General features: G+C 31.9%; 1 protein-coding gene across 3 annotated transcripts in view; it reads left to right on the top strand.

The window, feature by feature from the left end:
* The window catches only part of LOC119643051 (homeobox protein B-H2-like), a 32,410-nt gene extending 12,651 nt beyond the window's left edge, over positions 1-19,759 (top strand). The window contains exons 2-4 of one of the 3 annotated variants that reach the window (XM_038042407.1): positions 13,731-13,953; positions 18,594-19,280; positions 19,650-19,759. In XM_038042407.1, coding sequence (XP_037898335.1) covers positions 13,731-13,953; positions 18,594-19,200 — 830 coding nt within the window. In that variant the 3' untranslated portion in view covers positions 19,201-19,280; positions 19,650-19,759. Of the gene's footprint in view, positions 1-13,730; positions 13,954-18,593; positions 19,281-19,433; positions 19,469-19,649 lie in introns of those variants that run through there. The other 2 variants (XM_038042412.1, XM_038042417.1) reach the window with 2 other exon arrangements.
* The last annotated feature ends 2,814 nt before the right edge of the window (positions 19,760-22,573 follow it).

Genomic DNA, 22,573 nt, shown 5'->3' on the forward strand with positions numbered 1-22,573 from the left:
ACACACACACACACACACACACATGCACACATCACAACACATATACATATATATATTATATTGGTAACACAATTTTCGTTGTTTTTTGCGCTTTTTCGGTTATTTCTTTTCCTTTAACCACATATTCAATGGACTCGTTTTAATCGACAAGTATATCAAAATGTTATTCGAATATTTGTAGTTTTTGCTTTTTGCTTATTGTGGTATGTGTATCTATCTCTCTCCGCGCACACACACAAACACACAAACACACACACACAGCATAGATAGATAGGTATACGTACATATGTTAATCTATCAAATAACGTCTGTTTAATGCATAATTTAATAGTTGAAGAATTTTGTGGAATTTTTGGTTTTTTTGGCCTTTTTTTTTTTGTTTTTATGATTTGTGGATGAATAATGAACATATATAGTTTTTAAACATAATTCACTTTAGCGTTGTTAATGTATGCGCATGCGTGTATGTGTATGAGTGTTTTTAATACGTATATATAGATTTTGAAATATATATATTCATATAATATATTTGATATTATGTGGAACTAGTCAAAGGTGCATAATAGTAGATTTAATGAATATTTTATAATCAAGTATCAAATAAATTGAAACTTAATTGGAAACTAAATTATTAATGAAAACTTAAACCGATTTATGCAAATTAAAATTTTTAATCTACATTATCCCCTATCGTATATTTTACTCGATTTTTCATTCTGCTAACAACGTTTAAAGAAACGTTTCTTTTAAGGTTAAATTTTATGGCAATTAATACTAGATAATGTAGATTACATTATATTTGCATGTATTTTGATCACTTTTTCAAAACATCACTTTGAACAAAACATTTATTAAGAAAAATTGCTGCACTAAATATTAATCAAAATATTTTTAATCGTTTTCCACATCCTTGTTCCCATCTATCTGTATCTGGCAAGATGGTGATAGCGTAACAAAAGAGCTATCGATATTTATTTGGCAGCGATCCATTTTCGTACATCTTCAGCATTTCGAAATCGTGTGCCAGCCAAGCCATGTTGCATCGAACTGATTAACTGGTAATCAGAAGGCGCCATGCGGCAGTACTTCCTATTCGAGCTGCAAGCGAGTCTATCTTGGCCAACTCATGTAATAAGTCGCTAAAATGGAATTTGCAGTCAGATCGTGTGGCAACCATTTTAGCCCCTATTGTTGGCCTTCTTTGCAACAACGCATTGTCGGTAGACATCTGCAGTAACATTTTCATTCGGTTTTACCAAATCGTAACAAACTATACCTCGCTGTTCTCACAGCAAATTGTTATGGCCCCTAATATTTGATTGCAGTGTCGTTGTGGATGCCTCTCTTGGACTGGCCTATGACTTTTTGCGCTTGGGATTGTCGTAGTAGATCCACTATTCATCGCCACAGCAAATTCTTCTTTTATGCCTGGAAAACAATGGAACCGCAATATTGAAATGGCATTTTCAGTCAATTCGTACGGTAGTCATCTCCATTCACTGCTAAGCTAAGCTCTTCGAAAATTCTTTGAGAGTTTCAGTTGGGTTTTCGTCCAATAATTCGCAGCCCCTGATCTGCGAACTTTTTTTGGTCTTCCAGTTCAATTATTTGTCATTGACATCAAAATCACCGCAACTAGAGTATGATGGAGCAGTGTAACTGAAAGCTTTTAAAAGTGTTTGATGGCCTTCATCAGCTGTTTTCTTCAAACTAATCAATGGCGAAAATGCAATTTTGAGCGCTGCATGATTAGCATCTGTACGCAATGAATAACTCAGTGATACTAAATGAAAAACTGTTATTTTATGTAGAGAAAGGTCAAAAGCATCGAATTTAACCGTTGTGCGTATTGATACTTCGCATTACTTTATCATTGTTATGAATACATTTCGTTGATTAAAATACATGCAAGCACCTATTATTCATTTTTTATTGGATTTAGATTAGAAAATGGAAGACTTCGATGCATTAGCGTCAATTTTCTTCTTTTTTTTTCTTTTATTCCTATGATTATATGAAACTCATACGTTAAGGTGTAGAACGAATCTATTGATTGACCTATTGACTTGGCTTATGTAACCCCAAGCTCTTAAACCCGCCAGATGCATTTCGAAATAAGATTTCCCCTTCCATCGACAAACAAGAAAATCATTTTGAATTTTTATAAATTTTGGGCTGCAGCTGATAGGTGACGTATTTTGGAACTTTTGCTCTTGCAATCAATATGAAAAGCATATGATGTTAATTACCGAAACGTAGAGCAATATGAGTTGAAAGGCTTTTGTTTGATTTTCATTTCAAAGCACCTGACAATATACTAATATTGTCATTCAGTTTATAATAACAACAAATAAAGATCAGTAAAATGCTCGCGGAAAATCGTAATAAGAGCTTTCGACAAAAACAACGCATATATTTTTGTAAGCAAATGCAAAGAAGATTTGAAATTCCACTTAACATAGGGGGCGATGTCTTTGACGGTTTGACGTGGGTACATTACCTTGTCGGTTTAAAACCACGGTGCCCGATGGCTCATGGGTTAATTTTGCGTAACAAGCACCGTCTAGAGAGTGAGACAATCCCTATAAGCCAGGGGCCTAAACTACACTGGCGAACTCAGATATGTTTATTGTGTATGCCTTAAAAAAATCCATTCCGGGGAGTGTTGAGGCCTATCATGTCCTCTAATTATTCGCTTTAGGGATGATAGAAACCACAATAACCGCAATATCCCCCGAAGTGCCATACCCAGCAGTCAGGACTCATTCATTTGGTTAACTGGTTCGTTCAAATTGGGGACTGGACGGTACTAGCTTCCATCGCGGTCTTCACATGTATGTAAATATGAAAGCTTCCCCCCCGAAGGATCTTGGCAAACACCGATCTGCAGTAGATCAATGCTGTCACTTCTACCCGCAGGTACTCGTGACATAGTGAGTGGGCTCCTGATCATTCTACATAAGGAAATAAATATCTTTAGATGCTATATATTGGCTTTGAATAATATAGTGTAACAAATGTATATATAGGCCTACTCGTATTTTTGAAATATGCCCACTTTGCTATTTCTACGTATTGTATATCTATATCTACGAAAATGTATTAATTGTAAATTGTTGTGAAACTTTCAACAAACATTCCCTAGTCAATTAAGAAGACGGGGTTAAGAAATAGGAACTCGATCTGTTTGTAGATATGGTCAGAATGTAGAAAAAACTAAAAGCAGTATCAGATAAAGCCGAGAATTTTTTTCCAACTTTTGCCTATAACTTGCAATTCCGTTAATATATATGTTTTTGAGAGGTTGATGCTAGCGAAATGTGTTCCAGAATAACTTGCAGGTTTGGTGCTAAAAGGTTTTCAAACGGTTTCTTAATATGTGTACACTTAACGGTAAAATTTTAATACCAACTTAGCTCGAATTTATTCTAACTCACGTTAGATTGGGTTTTGTCGTTAATTATGGATGCGTTAGCAAAGTGGATGGAAATAGTTTTGGTCTGAACATGACATTGAGTTTTCGAAAATGTCTTCATCAGATCGAAAGTTATACATGAATAAGTAGGAAAATTGTTGGGATTCTTTGAGGTTGTTTTAGTTTCTTCTTCATTGTGAGCGAGCAGGCACACAAAGGAATATTTATGCCAAATGTTCTTATGTTATGCGTTTTCTTTTCATTTTTGCGACTGGGGCCATTTTTAAAGAAATTACCCGTTAAATCCACGGGTCTCTTGAATAACAATATATGTGGGACAGGATTATGTATGGAATGGCATACGGGGCGAATGGCCTGCACAGTATTGCTGGCTCTTTCATCGAAATTCTTATCAGCGAAGCGTGAGATTATACGACCAGGGAATTCCTCAACCAGTGGTTGAATCATTTGACGGAATATATGGCATGTGAGACCATATGTCGTTCACATCAATATCATCCAATTTAGGCAAAAAGACGATGATCATCATGGCGCGATATCGAGCACTAGTAACAGTCATTGCTTGACCAGCCTCATTTTCGAAAAAGTATAACCAAACTCAGATTATTTTTGAAATATCGATTTCAATAATGAGAACGCATTGATCTCTCGCGCAATATTTCATTTTTATTAGTCCTAAATAGTCAGATGTCAAAGTATTACTAACACTTTACCGTAAAAACTGCGACAAATTCAAATCTTACGTAAATATTGCTTCCCTCTATATATAAATCTAGTGTGAAATCAGGATCAGGGTCAGTGGAAAGTGCGAAGTACAAAAACGATCTCATTTTGTTCACTGATAAAATAACAATTGATTATAAACTGGTAGTGTAAGGAAAATGTGATGGGTATCCAAGATTCGGCTTAATGCGAACATAATTTTCAAATATTCACAAAATTTTTTTAAAATTAATTTTTGCGTGGGTGTTTCTCTTTTTTTCATTGGTATTAATGCTAATAACATTGGGCTCCGTGAATTCGAATTTTTTTTTTTTTTAGCTTTATTTGCATTTTAATCTTTCTCTTAATAAAATCTTATATTAATTTATTTATTTCGTTAATAATTTCGATTTATCGTCACTGATAGACAAGTTTTTTTGAAATTTGTTAAACTTGTAATGAAAAAGTGAAGTTAAACCGAAATAAAATAAATATATATATATATATAGCGTATATATAGCTTCAATAAACTTTATCTATCTATATCGAAAGATTATAAAAACCTTGAGTATATTTTTATGTAAAGTAAAGACATGAACAGCTTATTCCGCTCCCTAATTTATAGGGTATAAGAGAAAGGCTAAGATCTTTCAGATTAGAAAGAAAGACCAAATGGACTAAATAGATGAAGAAGTAAATGAATTTATTCGGATCGAGTGTATATATATTTGAGGTAGTGTAAAAATTATTGGACCCATTGACGAAAGCATTTATATTAGTTAATCGGATGTGTTTGTGTATATGTGCTTAAAACGAATTTAGAGATTTTTTTTGATATATATTGAGAGCAATCTACTAATAGCGCATTAGCACTTACGGGCATCCGCAAGTCGTTTATTGTTGCACTAAAAATTTTGTATATCAACTTGTTTGACTAGTTTAAGCATTAATAAAAGATTTGTTGATATTTCATATTAAAAAAAAAATCATTTTTTCAAAATTTATAACAATTAAGTAAACAAAAGAGTTTTAAAAGAATTATTATTATTATTATTATTTTTTTTTTTTTTTAATGGATTTGAATGGAAAATATATTAAAGCGATCTTTGATGAAATGATTTACATATGAATATGCTTTAGTCTATAAATTAATTTTGTATAATTTTATATTAAAAAAACACGCGACTTATTATTATTATTATTATTGTTTATTATTATTAATCTTTCGAATAATCGAATGAGTTCCCTACGCAAGCATTATTTGTTATTCCCTAAAAAAAGAAAAAGCATAAAAAAAAATATATATATATATATATATTATCTTCTTCTTATTTTTCCCCATCTTACTCTAGCGCTTATTATTTAGCATATATTTGCAATAACAATTAAAACGTTAAATGCAGATATTAATAAAAATTAATGATTTGTAAAAAAAAAAAAATTATGTTTCTCTTGTCTGCTTGTGTGGAAAAGAAGTCTATGTAAACTATATTCTGTTGCATAATTTTTTTTTCAAGTAAACAGCAAGTTTGTGATTTAAGTCTTTCGTTTTAATAAACAATTTACAGCAACAAAATGAAGTGAGTGTTAATCACGCAAACGTATTATCCGATTCGGCCCTAACAGTGTCTAACAATGAGCAAAAAGTACTGTTATATATTATGTTTTCGAAAAAACTAAAAAAATAAATAAAGTGAACGATAGACGTATGCTCTGCAGGCAAGTTTTTGTTTTTGTTTTTGTTTTTGTTTTTTTAATGAAATGCCAAGCAATTGCAGTTCGCTTGCTTTCTTTCTTTCTTTCCTTTGTTTTTGGTTTATGTTTCTTTTCTTTTCTTTTCTTTTACATAATTCTGATCAAATGTTGATAATCGTTTAACAACAGACAAACATACGAATTAAGCTAAATAAATTAAAACCACAATACCGTGAGTAATGGAACTATGCAGACGTAGAAGGAAGAAAAAGCAGAGAAAAAGTGGTTAAAAAATTAATTGAAACACAAACAGAGATAACTATATATATATGTATATATATATATATATATATGCAACTTTTCATGTAATAATCAACAGCAAACAAAGCCAAGCTTTTTAACAAAAGGCAAACAGTGAATGGAGTAAAGTCAGAAAGAAAAAAAAAAAAAAAAAAAAAAAAAAAAAGAAAAGATAAATAAATAAACTCTGAAAATTTACAGTTGCGCATTTAACCATGTTTAATGCAATTTAGCCACAAAACACTTAATTACATATTAATTCAAGACGAGAGCGAAAGAGAGGACGACTTAAAGTAACCAACCAACCAACCAACCAACCAACTAACCCGCCAGCTAGCCAGCTAGTCAGCCAGTGAGGCAGGCAGGCAGGCAGGCAGGCAGCGAGCCAGTCAGCCAGCCATTCAACCGCAATACGTGTACAAACATTAACTGATTGTGTGTTGCAGAAACACCACAATTTTCACATTGCGGAAATTTTCTTGTTTTTTTTTTTCTTTTCTTTTCTTTTCTTTTCTTTTTCATTTAATCGGTTAAAGGAAGAATAGATTAATGCATACAGACGCACTTACAAATATACCCATATTCATATATGTTACATATATTTACATCAATGCATTTAGTTCATATCTTTTTAAATAGCTTTAAGTTTAACATTTATTATTTACATAATTTGTTATGGAAAATAAGACGATTCCCGCGCCGACTCCCTCCTATACACATGTCCACATATATATATATATGTATTGCCGCTTCAAGTAATCAACGAAGAGGAAGAGATGGCATTCTTGGTGTTTACCAAAGCTTTTAATTTGAACTAAATCATTTACACTTTATAGTTATGCATGTTTCTGCTGGCTTTTAATGTTATTGTTACTATTATTATTGTTATTATTATTGTTGTTGTTATTGTTGTTGTTTTTGTTGTTGTTGGTATTATTATTACTGCTGCTGCTGCTGCTGCTATTGTTGTTAGCATGTTGTGGTAAGGCATAATAGTTAAAGTTCTCTAACCGACCTGCTAACTGACTAACTTAACTAATTCACATGCCGCCAATTCACTCTGTTTAACTTAAACTTAAATTTAATAGAATCAACCATTCGTTAGCTCATCATCCATCAGTTAACATTTTAAGAACTCACGCACACTTTTTTACTTGGCGAGTTAATATGGAACCATACATTCGCGCGCACACACACACACACACACAGGTACCCATAATACTTATATTTAACCACATTTTGCGGAAATGTTTTCATATGCAATTCAATGCAAAGTAAAAATGAAGTAAAAAAAAAAAAAAAAAAATGCTTTAATTTCTTTTACAAGACTACTAATCTATGTGCGCCTGCCTGTCCGTACGTACGTCTGTCTCTCTGTCACTCTATCGGTAGGTCGATCAGTTGTTTGGTTGGTTGGTGTGGGTTTCTTGCTTGCTTACTTTCTTGCTTGCTTGCTTGCTTGCTTGCTTGCTTACTGGATTGCACCCTTACGGGGGAAATCTTAATTTCTTTGTTTTCATTTCATTACGCATTTCACATTTTGTTAACTTGCTTTCCTTTTGCATTTCTTATCATAGTTTAGTATTCATTTCTTGGCCTTATTAATTAACGGCTTAATTACAAATTATTGCATTGTTTACGTCATTTTATGCTAATGTTGACGATAGAGAAAACTATCAAATTTCTGATGGGGTATATATATATATTTGTGTGTGTATGTATGTGTGTGTTTTCTATAAAATTTTTTCGATTAATTTTTATATATTTGCAAATTTTCGACCGATCAACCTTTGTTCCAATATTAAGCTTAAAACTTTTTAGAATAATATATTATGCTACGTGCATGCAATAACTTATTTGCTTGTAAGATAAAGTGAATATCGTATGTTGTTAGAAGAAGAAGAAGAAAAAAAAAAAACAACAACAAAATATTATTCATGCAAGAAATTTGAAAAGATGTCCTATTGCCGCAGCACTTACACTTATATGAGTATGTTAGCTTTGATCGACATGTCGAACTATCCACACATGCTCATGTGTTCGTACGAGTTCAACCTACAGATCGCAATTTTCGGGATAATTCGAGTAAATTTGGTCTAGTGATGTACTTTGATACAAGACCTGGCGCTTTTAAAAAGGTATAAACTTAAGTCGATTCAGAAATTGCTTATGACTCAATTAGTCCTGTACCGTAAGCGTTGTATGGTATAAATAGTATTTTGATCTGATCTGAATGAGATAGGAACGTTTTTTGATACCTTCTCCACTCTTCTTACCCTGTTACAAAAACTAAACCTCTTAGCGGTACAAAGATTTAAATTTTTACCTCAACCTCTTAGAAAAAAGATTCAGAGACCCTGATCAACAACCAATCTTGAATCGTCTATCTGCGGTTGCAAAAATCAAGATATCGGCTTCAAATTTGTCGAAAACATAGGCAAATTCTTGCACACAATTTGATATTACAACCGGGCCTTATCAGTCAAAGGACAGACTTTCCATAAAATGTAAACTGAGATCTATTTGGTTTAAGGCTGATTGAGTTGTTAAGATCAAAAAAACGATCGCGACATTCAAGCATTTTTATGCATACGTATGACGAGCAGACTGTAGCTTATAAGCGTTAAGTGCTCGGCCAAGTTAAGAAGTTTCCTGCGACGATTGAACAAAAAAGTTGATCCAGATATTCAATTAAACGACAAGCCAGAAATCACCATTTTGATCGTAAAATAAGAAAAACATCATCAAAACTAAGCTTTACATTTAAGGTGTTAGGAAAGATCTTGTCAGGCTTCTCCTTTTTATTTCTAACAATAACTTTGTATCATTGTTTAAAATATTTCAAATGATGGTAGTTGGGTGTGCGTGCGGAAGCTATGGTTTTAAAGAATGTACGATATATGCTCAATTGGTTACATATTTTGAAATAATTTGATTCGTTCGTTCGTTTGTGAACACATACTTTGTCGAGGCGCACAAAGGTAGGAAACTTTGGCTATATGTTCTTAGGTTAAATGTTGGTTTCACAAATTACAAGAACTACTAACAGAAATACACTCGAAATTTAAGCCAAGACCCTCGATACTTTTATATAGCATATTTATTATAGACAGGAAGATATATAATACTGGGGTCGGAAGGTGGTGTGACTTTTCCAATTAATCAAAGAAACCAAACCCTTACTGGGTTTCAGGTATAGTGGCGTACTATCATAACTATGTATAGGTAGTTAACTGAAAATTAAACGAGGAAAGCCATAAGCTATCTATGCGCTGACCTTAAGAGAATAGCAAGTCTACGATGCAACTGCCCATGTCATCTCGCATGCACTTTTCATTACTAAAACAATAGTAAGCGCGTACGGAAAAATAATATAAAATATTGTCCGAAAATATGGTTTGCATTTCATAAAAATGCTGATGTAAAAAAGATATGTTACCTTTAGGTTAAAAGATTGATATACAATCAAGTAAGCACGCAGTGTTAATTATTCTTATGTCATTATGAAAAGGATGTAAACAAGGAAAGTATATTCGCATCTGACGGGCATCTATTATTCGCCCGTCACTTTTATCCTAACAAGGAGTGAAACAAGATCAAAGAACTGAACTTCCATACTCCACAATACTGGACGAGTTTTTTTTTAGAACAAATAAGGAAATTTTTATTACGTAAAATTTATAAATAATAAGCGAAAAACTCAGAAAACAGAGGTCTTCTTAGTTTGCCCTGCATTGAAGGCGTTTTCATTGACCGAATTGGTCCATTTTCAATGCCTACTTTGGTGCAAGAACTTTCAAAATTTCTGTCGAATTTGGAGCCACCAAATTCACTTTTGCGACTGGGAGAATGCTTGCCACAGTCGTCATAGAGATGGACAGACGGAATTATGGATGCGTTTAATATTATATATGTACTTCAGGGGTTCAGTGAAACGGGTTGAAAACGTTTTACAAAGCCCAATGTCCATCCACACACACACACACACACATATATATATATATATATACACATGCGCGCATCGTTCAGTGATACGTGCAAAAATTTCATATGGATATGAAACGCAAGCGTATTTCATTCAGGTGTGCCATGCATTCACTTCAATTATTATTAAGAGCTTAAAAAATTGCGCTCTGCAATGCACAAATGGGGGAAATGCGTAACTAAATAAAAACGAAAATCGGCAAATATGTACCTCTCTCTCATCTTAGTATTAGTCTATTCCGGTCTTCATAACAAATGCTGAGATTCGAACATGCTCAAGTACTCCTTAGCATATAAAGATGAAATTCACAAGCAGCTGAAATCGAAACTTGACGCTGTGAAATGGTGAAAAGTCTACCCTGAGAAATAATCAATATTGTATTATCATCTTGCACTCACACACGCACTCGCATCAAAGAAAATTAATAAAATTGCTCACAAATTTCCGAAGAAGGCTTATTCCCTTTAAATTATGCTAACTTATTAGTTGACTAAAAGTAATTGATAACGAAATCTTAATCATAAATTTGGACAAATGGAATATTATACATTTTATATAGAGATTTCATTATACATATATACATATATTCATTAATATTCACATTACTGAAGACTGTGAATGAAGCCTTACAAAAATGCTTTAATGTTGTCTGAAAAATTTTTGAAATTTTTTTCAAGCAACTTTTCTGCAGCCAATATCTTTTACTTATTTATTCTTACGAATCTTTGAAATATTGAAATGACCAGTTTTTCTTTTGTGTCTTTGTCTTTTCAACGCACAGTTATGTGTTGATTTCTTTTTTTATTTGTCGTCTTCTTGTTCTTCGTCGTCGATGTTTTGATTTAAATGTGCAATCACGTAGAAATCAGAGTGTGATCGTACGTCAAGTTGATCATTCACTTGATCACTTTACACTTCACTTCATCACTTGCGGTATAAATACGCAGCAACAACAAAATGAAACTCACTCAGACATACCAAAATAAAAGAAAATAAATATATACATATTTATACTAAAACAAGAAAAAAAAAAAAAAACAAAAAGAAGAAAAAAATGAAATAAAAAAAAAAAAAAAAAACAACAACTTGAGTGATGTGAACCCATTTAACTTCATCCAAATAACAACAATAACAACAACAGCAGCAACAATATGTGAAGTGGTTGGTCTGTAAGAGAAAAAGAGAAAAACAAAAAAAATTTCTGTGGCTTTATGTGAATTTTCTTCACAAAAAAATGTTTTTTTTTTTTTTTTTTTTTTTTTTTTTTTTTAACTTCTTTTTGTTAAAATCATAAAATCACTGTTGTCTACTCGTTAGTATCAATTTCAATCGTTCAACACCGACTTTCAAATATCAATCACACTTGTTTAAATATATCAACGTGTATATGTTTTGCAAATTATATCCAAAGTTTTTAGTGTTGCCTTGCTTTTGAAAAGGTTTATATGATATTTAAGCTAATTTTTATCTTTTTTTTTTTTTTTTTTTTTTTCTGTTGTTGTTGTTGTTTTTCTTTTTTTCTGCTGTTTTGCTTTATTTGCTAGTCATTGATCAGATATGCTCTTTCTGATTATTTATTTATTTATTTTTAATTTTTTTTTTTTTTTTTTTCTTGCTGTTTTGCTTTTTTATATGCTTTCGATATTAATCAGAACGATTATAGTTTAAGTAAAAATCGTATGATTATCGCACGCGTTTCAAATGACACGGGAATGATATCATTAACGGTGTTCGGTGAATATCGGCAAATTTGATATATGGTATGGAGTAGGATAATATTAACTTTCGAAGAAACAAAATTAGAAAAGTAAGTTTGTCAAAAAATCTTGCACCTTATATGAGAAATAGATGTAGTGAATGTCAAAGAAATAAATGAATGTATGAATGAATGAATGAATGAATGAATGAATGAATGAGTGAGAGGGGGAAAAAAAATAAGTATGATCCGATATAAATCTTTATATAAATTTTTTAATCGACATAATGTTCCGATTTAGCCAAAGTATATTTTTTTTCGTGTCATGTTGCTGCAATTGCAATCAATTCTAAATCATTTAAACATGATATGATTAGTTTTGAATGAGATCTTGTAGTTACTTTTAATGAGAGATAGATAGTAAGTAGAATATTTCTCCAAGTGTTGCGTATAAGAATTAAATTACAAGGCCTTTTAAAAGTTTACCATTTATTATGATCAAACTGTAACATTGGCATCATAGATGGTCTTTTGATAGAAACGCTTTTTACAACTATAACAAATACAAATGCAAATTTTTGCACTCAGAAAGCAATTGGCTTAAGTTGAAGTTTGAAGTTGCGTTAAGTAAATCGTATTTAGTTAAGTTTTGTGTCGGTACGTTGCGACGGTTATGGCATATTACTTGTAATTTTAATCTTCAAAAGCTTAATAATAATAATAATTTTCAGAAAGGCTTATTATTATATATAATATATATAATATGTGCGTCTACGAAAATTATAAATACAAAACGCAAGATATAAGTTAAAGTTTTACTGATCGAATTGCATAATTATATAATGCATTTAATGGAAAAAAAAAAAAAAATAAAAAAAACGCGAATTAAATACAATTGAAAATAAATTAGAAATAATAAAAATAATTACAATTCTCCAATTAATGATGTATAATATAATCGTAATTGAAATGTAAGAAAACGTAAGAAGAAAAGATTGTTTTTTTTTTTTTTTTTGATTTAAGGTCACAAAGCAATTAGCAAACGCTTGGTTACTAAATGTTTTTAATAAGCTAATGATGGAAAATTGAGTGTATGTGTATGTGGGCATCGTTATATGCACGTTAATGCATAAAGCACTTATATTAATTAATAAAACTTAATTACGATAAATGTTAAAGCATTTCATTTAAGTCGTAAAGTCTTGAAAAATTAAACCAAAGAAACATGTATCATATATAGAAGTATTATACATGTATATATATATATATACATGTTCTTATTCATTTTGTTGTTGTTATTGTTGTATATGACAGTAACGATTTTAATTAATTGCACTTAAATATGACACAAAAATTTACGCATCATTTCACTCAAATACTGAACACGTCAACTCTAAAGAAATGTAAACCAACCAGTTTCACAATAACTAACGTTTGAGCTCTTGATGATGTTTTTGTCGTTATTACTGTTGTTGCTGCTGTAGTTGTTGTTGTTGTTGTTAGTAGTAGTAATAGTAGTAGTGCAGTTGTATATCTAAAAAATGAGAGAGATAGAGAGAGAGAGAGAGTAAATATTCAAATCAGTTATAAAGAGATTGTAGCAAGTGGGTTGGTAGGCGGTAGGGAGCAAATAATCTGGTTGCAAAAAACAAAAACAAAAAAGAAGAAGAAGACAAAAAAAAAAAACGATAAAAAATCATTCACTTCATTCAGACCCAACTTAAATGTTTTATATCCGCTTAAAATTAAACCATATTCGATAACATTACGAAGAGTCCTTTTTGTTGTTGTTGTTCTTGTGGCACTTCTACTTTATTATTCTTTCTTTCTTCTTTCCTCTTTGCTTTCTTTGTTTTTTTTTTTTTTCTTTTGAACCTTTAATTTCATTTTCGTCTTTTTAATTGAATTTTGTGCAGGTGCCAAAGATGATGATGGTCACAGTGTTAAGAGTAGCGACAATTTAATGGGCTTAACGAAGAAACAACGTAAGGCTCGTACCGCCTTTACCGATCATCAATTGCAAACATTGGAAAAATCATTCGAACGTCAAAAGTATTTAAGTGTTCAAGATCGTATGGAGTTGGCCAACAAACTTGAGTTGAGCGATTGTCAAGTGAAGACCTGGTATCAAAATCGCAGGTAAGCCAAACCAAATAGAAAAAAGAAAAACAAAACAAAACCAAACAACAAAGCAAAAAAGCAAGAAAGGAAAAAAAAAACACAAAATAATTTCTTACATAATTTTTGTAACACACACACACACACACACACACACACAATCACATTAAGAGTAGGAAGGTGCAAACCAAATAAACGTTACACGTAATTGAAGAAAACAAGTAAAACGACGAATATTTTTTATTCCCATCATTCTTATCCTAAAAGAATTCAAAAGTAAAAACTGAACATAATTAGATATCGAGCGAAAAATCGTAAATATTGAATAGGTTTGATTGGTTTTTTCCATTTCCATATAGTTCCACCCATGGCAAAACTTTATCCTCTCTATCCGTTGTATGTTACGAGTAAGAATTGAAAAAAGCCAGAAAGCAAACGTATCAACGACCAGTTTTTGTACTGCAATCGTATCCTTTCACTGATTTTAACCATTTGCAATAGAAAGATGCGTGGAACGATCTTTCGAACAGACGTACATCCTTAAGTCGATGCTGCATATTATTACGGAGGCTATGAAACTTTTTCCTGACCGTTACGTTCTGGCCGTTTTGATAAAATCGTTCATTGTTCGGTGATTATTATGAAAAGCTTATCAGATTTTCTCCTTTTTTTAAGCTTCAAGCAGATAAATGCTTTCATGTATTTTGATCAACTTTTTACTCGAGAAAAGCATTTATTTAAAAAATTTGATATAATATATATTAGTCAGAATATTTTCCAATATTTTCTACAATTTTTTTTGTTCATCCTTTTTATATTGATTTGGCAGCGATTCAATCATGATCAATCTGTATGGTAGCCATTTTTTCTGCCTGTAAATGTACAGAGTCAGTTAATTCTGTCTGATCAACTGTTTAACGGTTCGGAAGTATTTTGAGAGTTTGAGATGAGCTAAGTCTTCCAAATTCATTGTCTACGTTTTGGTCAACCAGATCGTTCTTTGTCATTGATATTAAAATCATTACTTTTGAACGTTTGAAACGGAAAACGACAACTGAGATGAGGCAATTTTGAGCGTTCAATGATAAGCGTCTGTACAGTCTGTATACGCATTCAATGAGAAATTTGCATTTTTTTTTTTTTTTTTTTTTTTATTTAGAGAAAGTGTAAAAATCATCAAATTTAACTTCGCATTGCTCTACCATTTTCACCAATAGAGATGTTGTTGATCAAAATACATGCATATATATTATATATATATGTAATTATATTTGTGTTTATTGAAAAAGGTCCCCATGTCACAAGCAGCTTCTTCCATTTCAAATCTTTAAACAAATGATTACACACATCAAGCAGTGGAATGCAATTGACTATGCACTGTCACACAAGGGATGGAATTTTGATTTTCAGACTGATTGCCGAACATCCTCTCCACTAGACCATACGGTTGCCATTTGAGCTGGAGAAATATTCTGTTTAAGATTTTCAAGGCAAAGCAAAGAAGAAGATATAATTTTAAAGTAAAAAAATGATCAAAATCGATACGTACTCCAATGTGATTTGTTGAGATTAACAACATTTTACAATTAGGAGTTCTTATCACCTTTTAAGAGTTCTGCTGAGAAAAGGGTTCTGCTCGTTTCATATAATTTAAGAACAATGCACAAGACTGGGTTCAACAATGTTAAAAATCGATTATACTTTTTATAAGAACCGCGATCTTTTATTAGATGCAACAACTACAATATTTATAAATAAAAGCGGAATACAAGATATGAAAATTTAGGTTTGTTCCTTTGTCGAATCGATTTTGTAAATTTTAAATATTTTTTATATAGTCGTCCTCGACAACTTAAAATGTGTCTTATACTCGTTTAGCATATAGAAATTTAATAAGTTGTACTCTGAACACTAGAATGCCAGACAATGTACAAAAGTGTGCTTGTGATACCGGCTTGCAACAAACTTCATTATTTTTCTTAAATTTGAAGCCACGATATATACACATTTGGGGCAAGGAAATGAGAGATAGAGGAACGGTCAGATGTGCTTAAATCCAGCCATATTTTTCGTTCGTTCGTTCATTCATTGGGAATATCGTAATGAACGTAATTTGATTGTAATTGCAGCGAAAAATCGCCAATATGCAAAATGTAAAGAGCATGTAAACGCGATTTGCTCTTTAAATTGAACTTAATATAAGTCAAGTTTCGAAAATGATTGAATAAATGCGTCTATTGGACTCACATACAGATTTGTGTGCGCCTCCGATCAACTTAGTCTTTTGCTTAAATAAAGATCTCTTAATGCCTTCGTAATCGCACAGATGATAATCGATCAGATAGGATCATTTTCATATGTGTTATTCAAATGGCGATATCTGCTATATGTCATAAGTTATTAATCAATTTGAGACGGACTTATTCGAATTTATTTCCGAGTTGTCTTGACATTCAGTTATTCATAATTGCCCCTAGTACTGTGTGAACGGATTATGTCTACTTTTAAAACTAAAAAAAATTACAACAATTATTTAACTTCTTTTTATTTACGATTTACGATTCATCGATCATCAACGGGGCAAAGGGAAGAAACGATAACCAGCAGTAAATGCTTATAGAAAATATGAATATTTTTTGTATGTGACATTTTGCGGGACTTTAAGAAACGACTAAACTGACCCGAAATCCTCAAGTCTTGTATATTATGCTAACCTGTGGTGGATATTTCTAACGGTTACAAACACATTACTGAACCCTTATTTCTATTTTCTGAAGGGTATAAAACGAATATGAAATGAAGGCCATTAAGATAGATGGGTAGATAGACGAATTGACAGTTTTAAAGAATGAACACAATAATCACTATTCACGTTTCGCAGCAGCAAGTATTCATGCGTAAATTGATATTAGTTAAGATAAATTAAGAGGGAAAGGATTGTGTGAACCAATTTTACTATTACGAGGACATATATTTTTAAAGGTAAATGGAGACAAGTGTTCCCTTCAATTTTAATAAATAATTATTATCAACATTTTTAAAACGAACATATTATCACATGTCTTATACTAAATTTAGATAAAATTTTATTATCGCATTTAAACGAAATTAACACGTCATTGCGGTACGTGAAACAACCCCTACACAGACAAACAGGGCTATCGAACTTGAACAGGCAGGGGCCAAAAATTTTTTAATAACAATACTAAGGTTTTTACCGTTGAAAGAAACGTAAAGGTAAGGAAAGTTAAAGACAAGCATAAAAGGAATATCTAGAGGAGGAAAGGGAGAGCGTTAGTCTGTTAATTTTTGTACTTAAAGCTAATCAATTCAATTCCATAAACTATCGGAAATATCGAGAATATCAATGTCGGCCTATGATGAGATTGCTGCACCTGCACAGAGCACATAGTTCTGAATGCTTTTGATAGTCGTCACAAGTAAATTAAAAATTTGAAGATAAGTTAATCGAAGACTTGCTTGGTTACAAGGTCTCCAAATCGAGAATAGATTTCGTAAAGACCCTCTAAGCATTATAACGTAGTAAATGTGATAGGAAAATACTTTATATTGCTGCAAAGGCTTGAAAATGAAAACCTTTGTGAGCAAAAATTGAGTTATAGGAGTAATTGGCAAGAATCCTTACGAATTACATTTAACTCAATATGACAGCAGGGCGGTCCGTTATTAATTGGCCGGCCAGCTCTGATGCAAACAGTTAAACAACGCATATTCTAGAAGCATTCACTCACTCATTTACACACACTTTGCAATTGGTTTCGCCTAAACCAAGGTATCTTGCTTATGAATAATTGCCATACGGCTAAATAGATTAAAGCAAAAAAAAAAAACAAAAAAACAAAAAAACGAAGAAAAGTGGCGGTAAAGTATGTATAACAAAAATTTATATAAGAACTGACTTCTCTGACGTTAATCTTGAACATACCGCTGCCATGAATTTAACATTAATCATTCAAATGAAGAGTAAAGGCTGACATAAAATAAGAAAAAGGAAAAAATTCGAAGACAAGCATCTTTAAAAGAGTTCTCTTCAAAATTTCTTTTAGCATTTTTTTTTTTTTTTGTTTTTTTTTTTTTTTTGCCAAATCATTCCGAATTCACTGAAATATGGTTAATGTACTATAAGATAATTGTTTCATACAACGCCCACTTTAGCTTCCTTTAAGTAGCAGAATAGTGCCTCTACGTTGTTTGCATTCTCTCTCTCTCTCTCTCTCTCTCTCTCTTATTAGTTAAAAAGGAAAAGGAATAATGGTTTTGAAAGCACATTTTAATCCAATTTTCTAGACAGTAATCCTGTTAAAACCCAAAAACTGTGAGGATTAATATATTAAGCGTAAAACAAAGAAGAAAATGAAAAGAAAATTGAAAAAATTTTCTCCTGTGAGTTTTTCTTTTTCTTTTTTTTTTTTTTCTTTTTAATTACTTTAAAATGTAAAAACATTTTGTTATCATTAAACAGGCGCCTCTAGTTATTAACTATTACTACTACTACTACTACTACTACTACTACTACTACCACTACTACGACTGAGAATAAGAAACCTGTTCCACTACATTTAATATTTTAATGTTAACAATTATGGTTTTTAAGTTGTTCTGGTTGTTTTTGTTTTTTTTATTGTTTCTTTCTTTCCCAGAACAAAGTGGAAACGTCAAACAGCAGTAGGCTTGGAATTATTGGCTGAGGCTGGTAATTACGCAGCCTTTCAACGTTTATATGGAGGCTCACCGTACCTGGCGCCATGGCCTTATGCTGCTGCTGCTCAAGCACCGCCACACTTGACAGGCTCCACACCCATAGATCTATATTATCGCCAGGCAGCAGCAGCTGCTGTTTTACAGAAACCTTTAACATATCGTATGTATCCATCGGTTCCACCGTTGGCTAGTGCTGCTGCATTAAGCAGTTTACCAGTGCACCCCCCACCTCCTATACCACATTTAAATGCTTCCAGTTCCCTAACAACGCTAAGCAATTATTATCAAACGGCTACACAAACGTTAAATAGCAGTAATGAAAATAATAATTTTCCATCTGTTAGTAGTAATTTGCGTAACGCTAGCCCCAATCGCAGCGATGATGACGAACAGCGTAACAGTGTGGAAATAGTAAATCGCTCGCCAAGTCCTCAGCTAAATCCCGGTAGCCCACCTGAACGTAACGAAAGTCCTGGTAGTTGTCCACCTACCTCGTCCGTTAGCGACAATGAGAGCGATAGCGAAAATGCAAACATTGAAGTGTAGAGACTCATCACAATGGCATCAAGTGCTCCTTTGTGAACTGGATTAACATTTTAAAGGATTAACCAGCACAAATATACTAAGTAAGTATGCGCGTTTTTTTTTTTTTTTTTTTTTTTCTCGAATTAATTAATAAAATCAAAAGAAAATGTATATACATTATTACATATATATATATATATGTATATACATATTGTGCATTTGTTTTAATTTTATTTTCATTTTGATTTATATAGCATTTCTCTCCGATGGCCAGTGCCTTATAATTTGTTTATGTTCTTTAGGGCAAGCGCTACGCTCCTTGTAAATACATGTATGGATTAAGAGACTTAACTTATAAATAAAGACCTTTTAAAGGTACTTTTTTTTTATTAAAAGGCTTTTCTTCTTATTATTATTTTTTAAAGCGTTTAAAAATAAAGTAAGCATTTTTTTTCATATGATTTTTGCAGATTTTCCAGTTGGCTATGGATCTCATAGATATTATTTATGTATATTAAGTATGTATGTATGTATGTATGTATGTATGTATGTATGTTTGAACAATTGTATAGAGATGTAATTAAGCTTAAATTAATTGTGTATTTTTCAAAAAATAAAAGTTATTGTATAACTTATTTGCATTTATTATCTGATAAATTGAGCTAAAGTCGATGAAGGTATTTTTTTTTTTTTTTTTATGCTTCCTTCAATTACGAATAATATGTAGGAGTTGTCTTGTAAAAGTTTACATATCAATTTTGAGATATGCTTTTGATGCGTCTAACATTTCGACATGAAAGTAAAACAAAACGGTTTTCTCGTCAAATCCATTTAGTTTTCCGTGAAGTCGTTTCCTCAACAACTGAAGTTTCTAATGCGATGGAAGCACTCTTCGAAGGAGACAATTGTCACATGCATGGGACAGAAAGAATCTTTTCGATACCAAATGAAGATAACAGAGTAAAATATTGACTCATCATTTTCGAATAGATGAACGATCAAAAGCTTAACCTATACGCTGCGATTTTCGTTATTGAATTGATGTCGCATTACGTAGGTGCATAATTCTCCCAAGTCTTCGGGCCAAACATACGCAGTGCCTACCAATCGAAAACCTTAGCCTTAGATATCAATTGTAAAGTGTGAAGTTTTTTCGGAAAATGAAGCAACAGTAGGCGTTTAAAGGACGTTATTTTTGTTTTTGTCCACGCAAGTGACATGATGACGACTTTGTTCTAATAGTTCGTGTACATCGTTCACGTTCGTCATTTCAAATGCCAAACGAAATCGAAATTTGAAAAATAATTTTTACACTTATCCGCCAACCATACCCTTTTAAAAACATTTATTAAGCCAAAGGTTCGCGGACAACTTTATGCGCAAATTCTAAAAAAATTATCGAGATAATGACGTGACTTTAATGAAACAAACTAAAGTATAAAACGTGGGCTTCACAAAACGCGCGGAATGGTTGTGTAATGAAAAATGTGAAATATTCGTGAATAATACTCAGATCGTGTCTATTCATAGGAAAAGTGTCGTCTGGCAGTAAATTTGTTCTATCCCTTACAGATGCTCATCGCGGTCGTTCAATATCTCTTTATGATTAATGAGGAATATTTGGTTGAGCTTAGGAAATGCTCTACCATTGTTTAATTGATTTAAGCGATTTACGATTGACTTTATTATGCAAATTTTTGTTGTTGTTGTTGTTGTTGTTGTTGTTATGACCATGATTATTGAACTCCCGTTCATTTAATTTTAATGTTATAATAGTCGCCATATTTAATTTCATTTTTACTGTTGGCTTTGGACTGTGGGTGAGTATAAAGGCATTTTTCTTTTTCATCTGTTGTTGTTTTAAATTTGATCACTTATTAAAAAATCATTTGAAATTTGTTTACGTCCTTAAGTAAACATTTCCATTATAATTGCAGTTTCATTAAAAAACAATTAAAATTCTGACTAATTAGATTATTAGTGTTTTTAATCATTCGAATGCTTGGGTATATAGAACCGGTTTTAATAATAACTCAATTAAATAGCACTTATCTTAACAATATTTGTATGTAACTTAATTAGTTAAGCCTTTAATGGAAAAAGAGAAAAATAAATAAATAAATAAATAAATAAAATTGTCGTTTTATTGTAAATAAATAATAAAAATCTCGTTTGATTCATACTTCATACTTCATACTCTGCATCACCTATCATATAGGGATGTATCTAACGCACAGAAGGTAGAAGTCCTAAGGATATATCCAGCTTTACTTATGCGGATCAGAATAGTTTTTTGAATTGATTTAACCTTAACTTTTTGTCTGTCCGTTTGTCCGCCCAATTATCTATCTGTTTATCCGCTTAATATCTGTCCAGGTGTTTTTGTAATCAACCTATAGATTGATATCATTTTTGTGATATTTTTAAGGGAATGCGCTAAACTAGAGCGTCTTTTGGGCCATGGACAAGAGTCTATGGCAAGTAGATTCGATTGGCCTATTTTTAAGGTTCGTTTTTCATGAAACGCTTTATTTTGATATCGGTTCTTATATAAAAAAAATTTGCAATTTTTGACATTAGAAATTGGTTTAAAAAAGTTTGGCTTAGACCTTTCTACGAAAATTAAACGCTTTTATCAAATTTACCCAATTTAGTTGTTAACGGGTTAATGATGATAATTAGTACAGAAAATGCATTGTATCAAGCTTAGGTCACGTAGACCGGCTTTTTAACTACAATTCGTAAAGAAGCTTTCATGAAAATCATGGCTTGATATACAAACCGTGTATTTTATCTCGAAAATAAATAAAGAATTTTCACTTCAACCTAATGAGTATATTAATGAAAGAAAACAAGACGTATAAATGGACAGGCAGCCTTAAATCGATTCAGAACATTATTGTGAAAGTAGATCTACCTCAACTCCCTTTGGCTTGTTCCGGCATACATTCGTAGAAACTTATAATGTCCGGAACCATCACTTGTTGTGGAATATGATAAGTGGAAAAGAGAATTCAAGAATAAGAAAATAAAATCTTCGAGCCTTTTGTTTGTATCTATGCGAATAAAGAAAACTGATCTGTAAATTATTTTAAAGGAGTGAAATTTCTTAAGTGCAGCAGTCTTAATAATGGGCCAATAAAATTATAACATCCGTTTTCTGAAAATGCGCTCAAGTCCAAGAAACTTTCTCATGATGCAATTTGAATTGATTATATTTTGCCTTTGCGGGGTAAGTCAGGCGAGTTGCAGGCGTCAATTAATCCATTTCGAGTACTTCCCCTAAAAAGCAAAAGAGTCTGAATCAATTTAGCCATGTTCTTAAATTCGATGATCCGTCTGATTTTTTACGCATTTTATGCATGATGTAATCTAATGCAGGAAGAATGTATGA

This window comes from Glossina fuscipes, unplaced genomic scaffold, assembly GCF_014805625.2.
Source record: "Glossina fuscipes isolate IAEA_lab_2018 unplaced genomic scaffold, Yale_Gfus_2 0, whole genome shotgun sequence".
Classification (NCBI taxonomy): domain Eukaryota; kingdom Metazoa; phylum Arthropoda; class Insecta; order Diptera; family Glossinidae; genus Glossina; species Glossina fuscipes.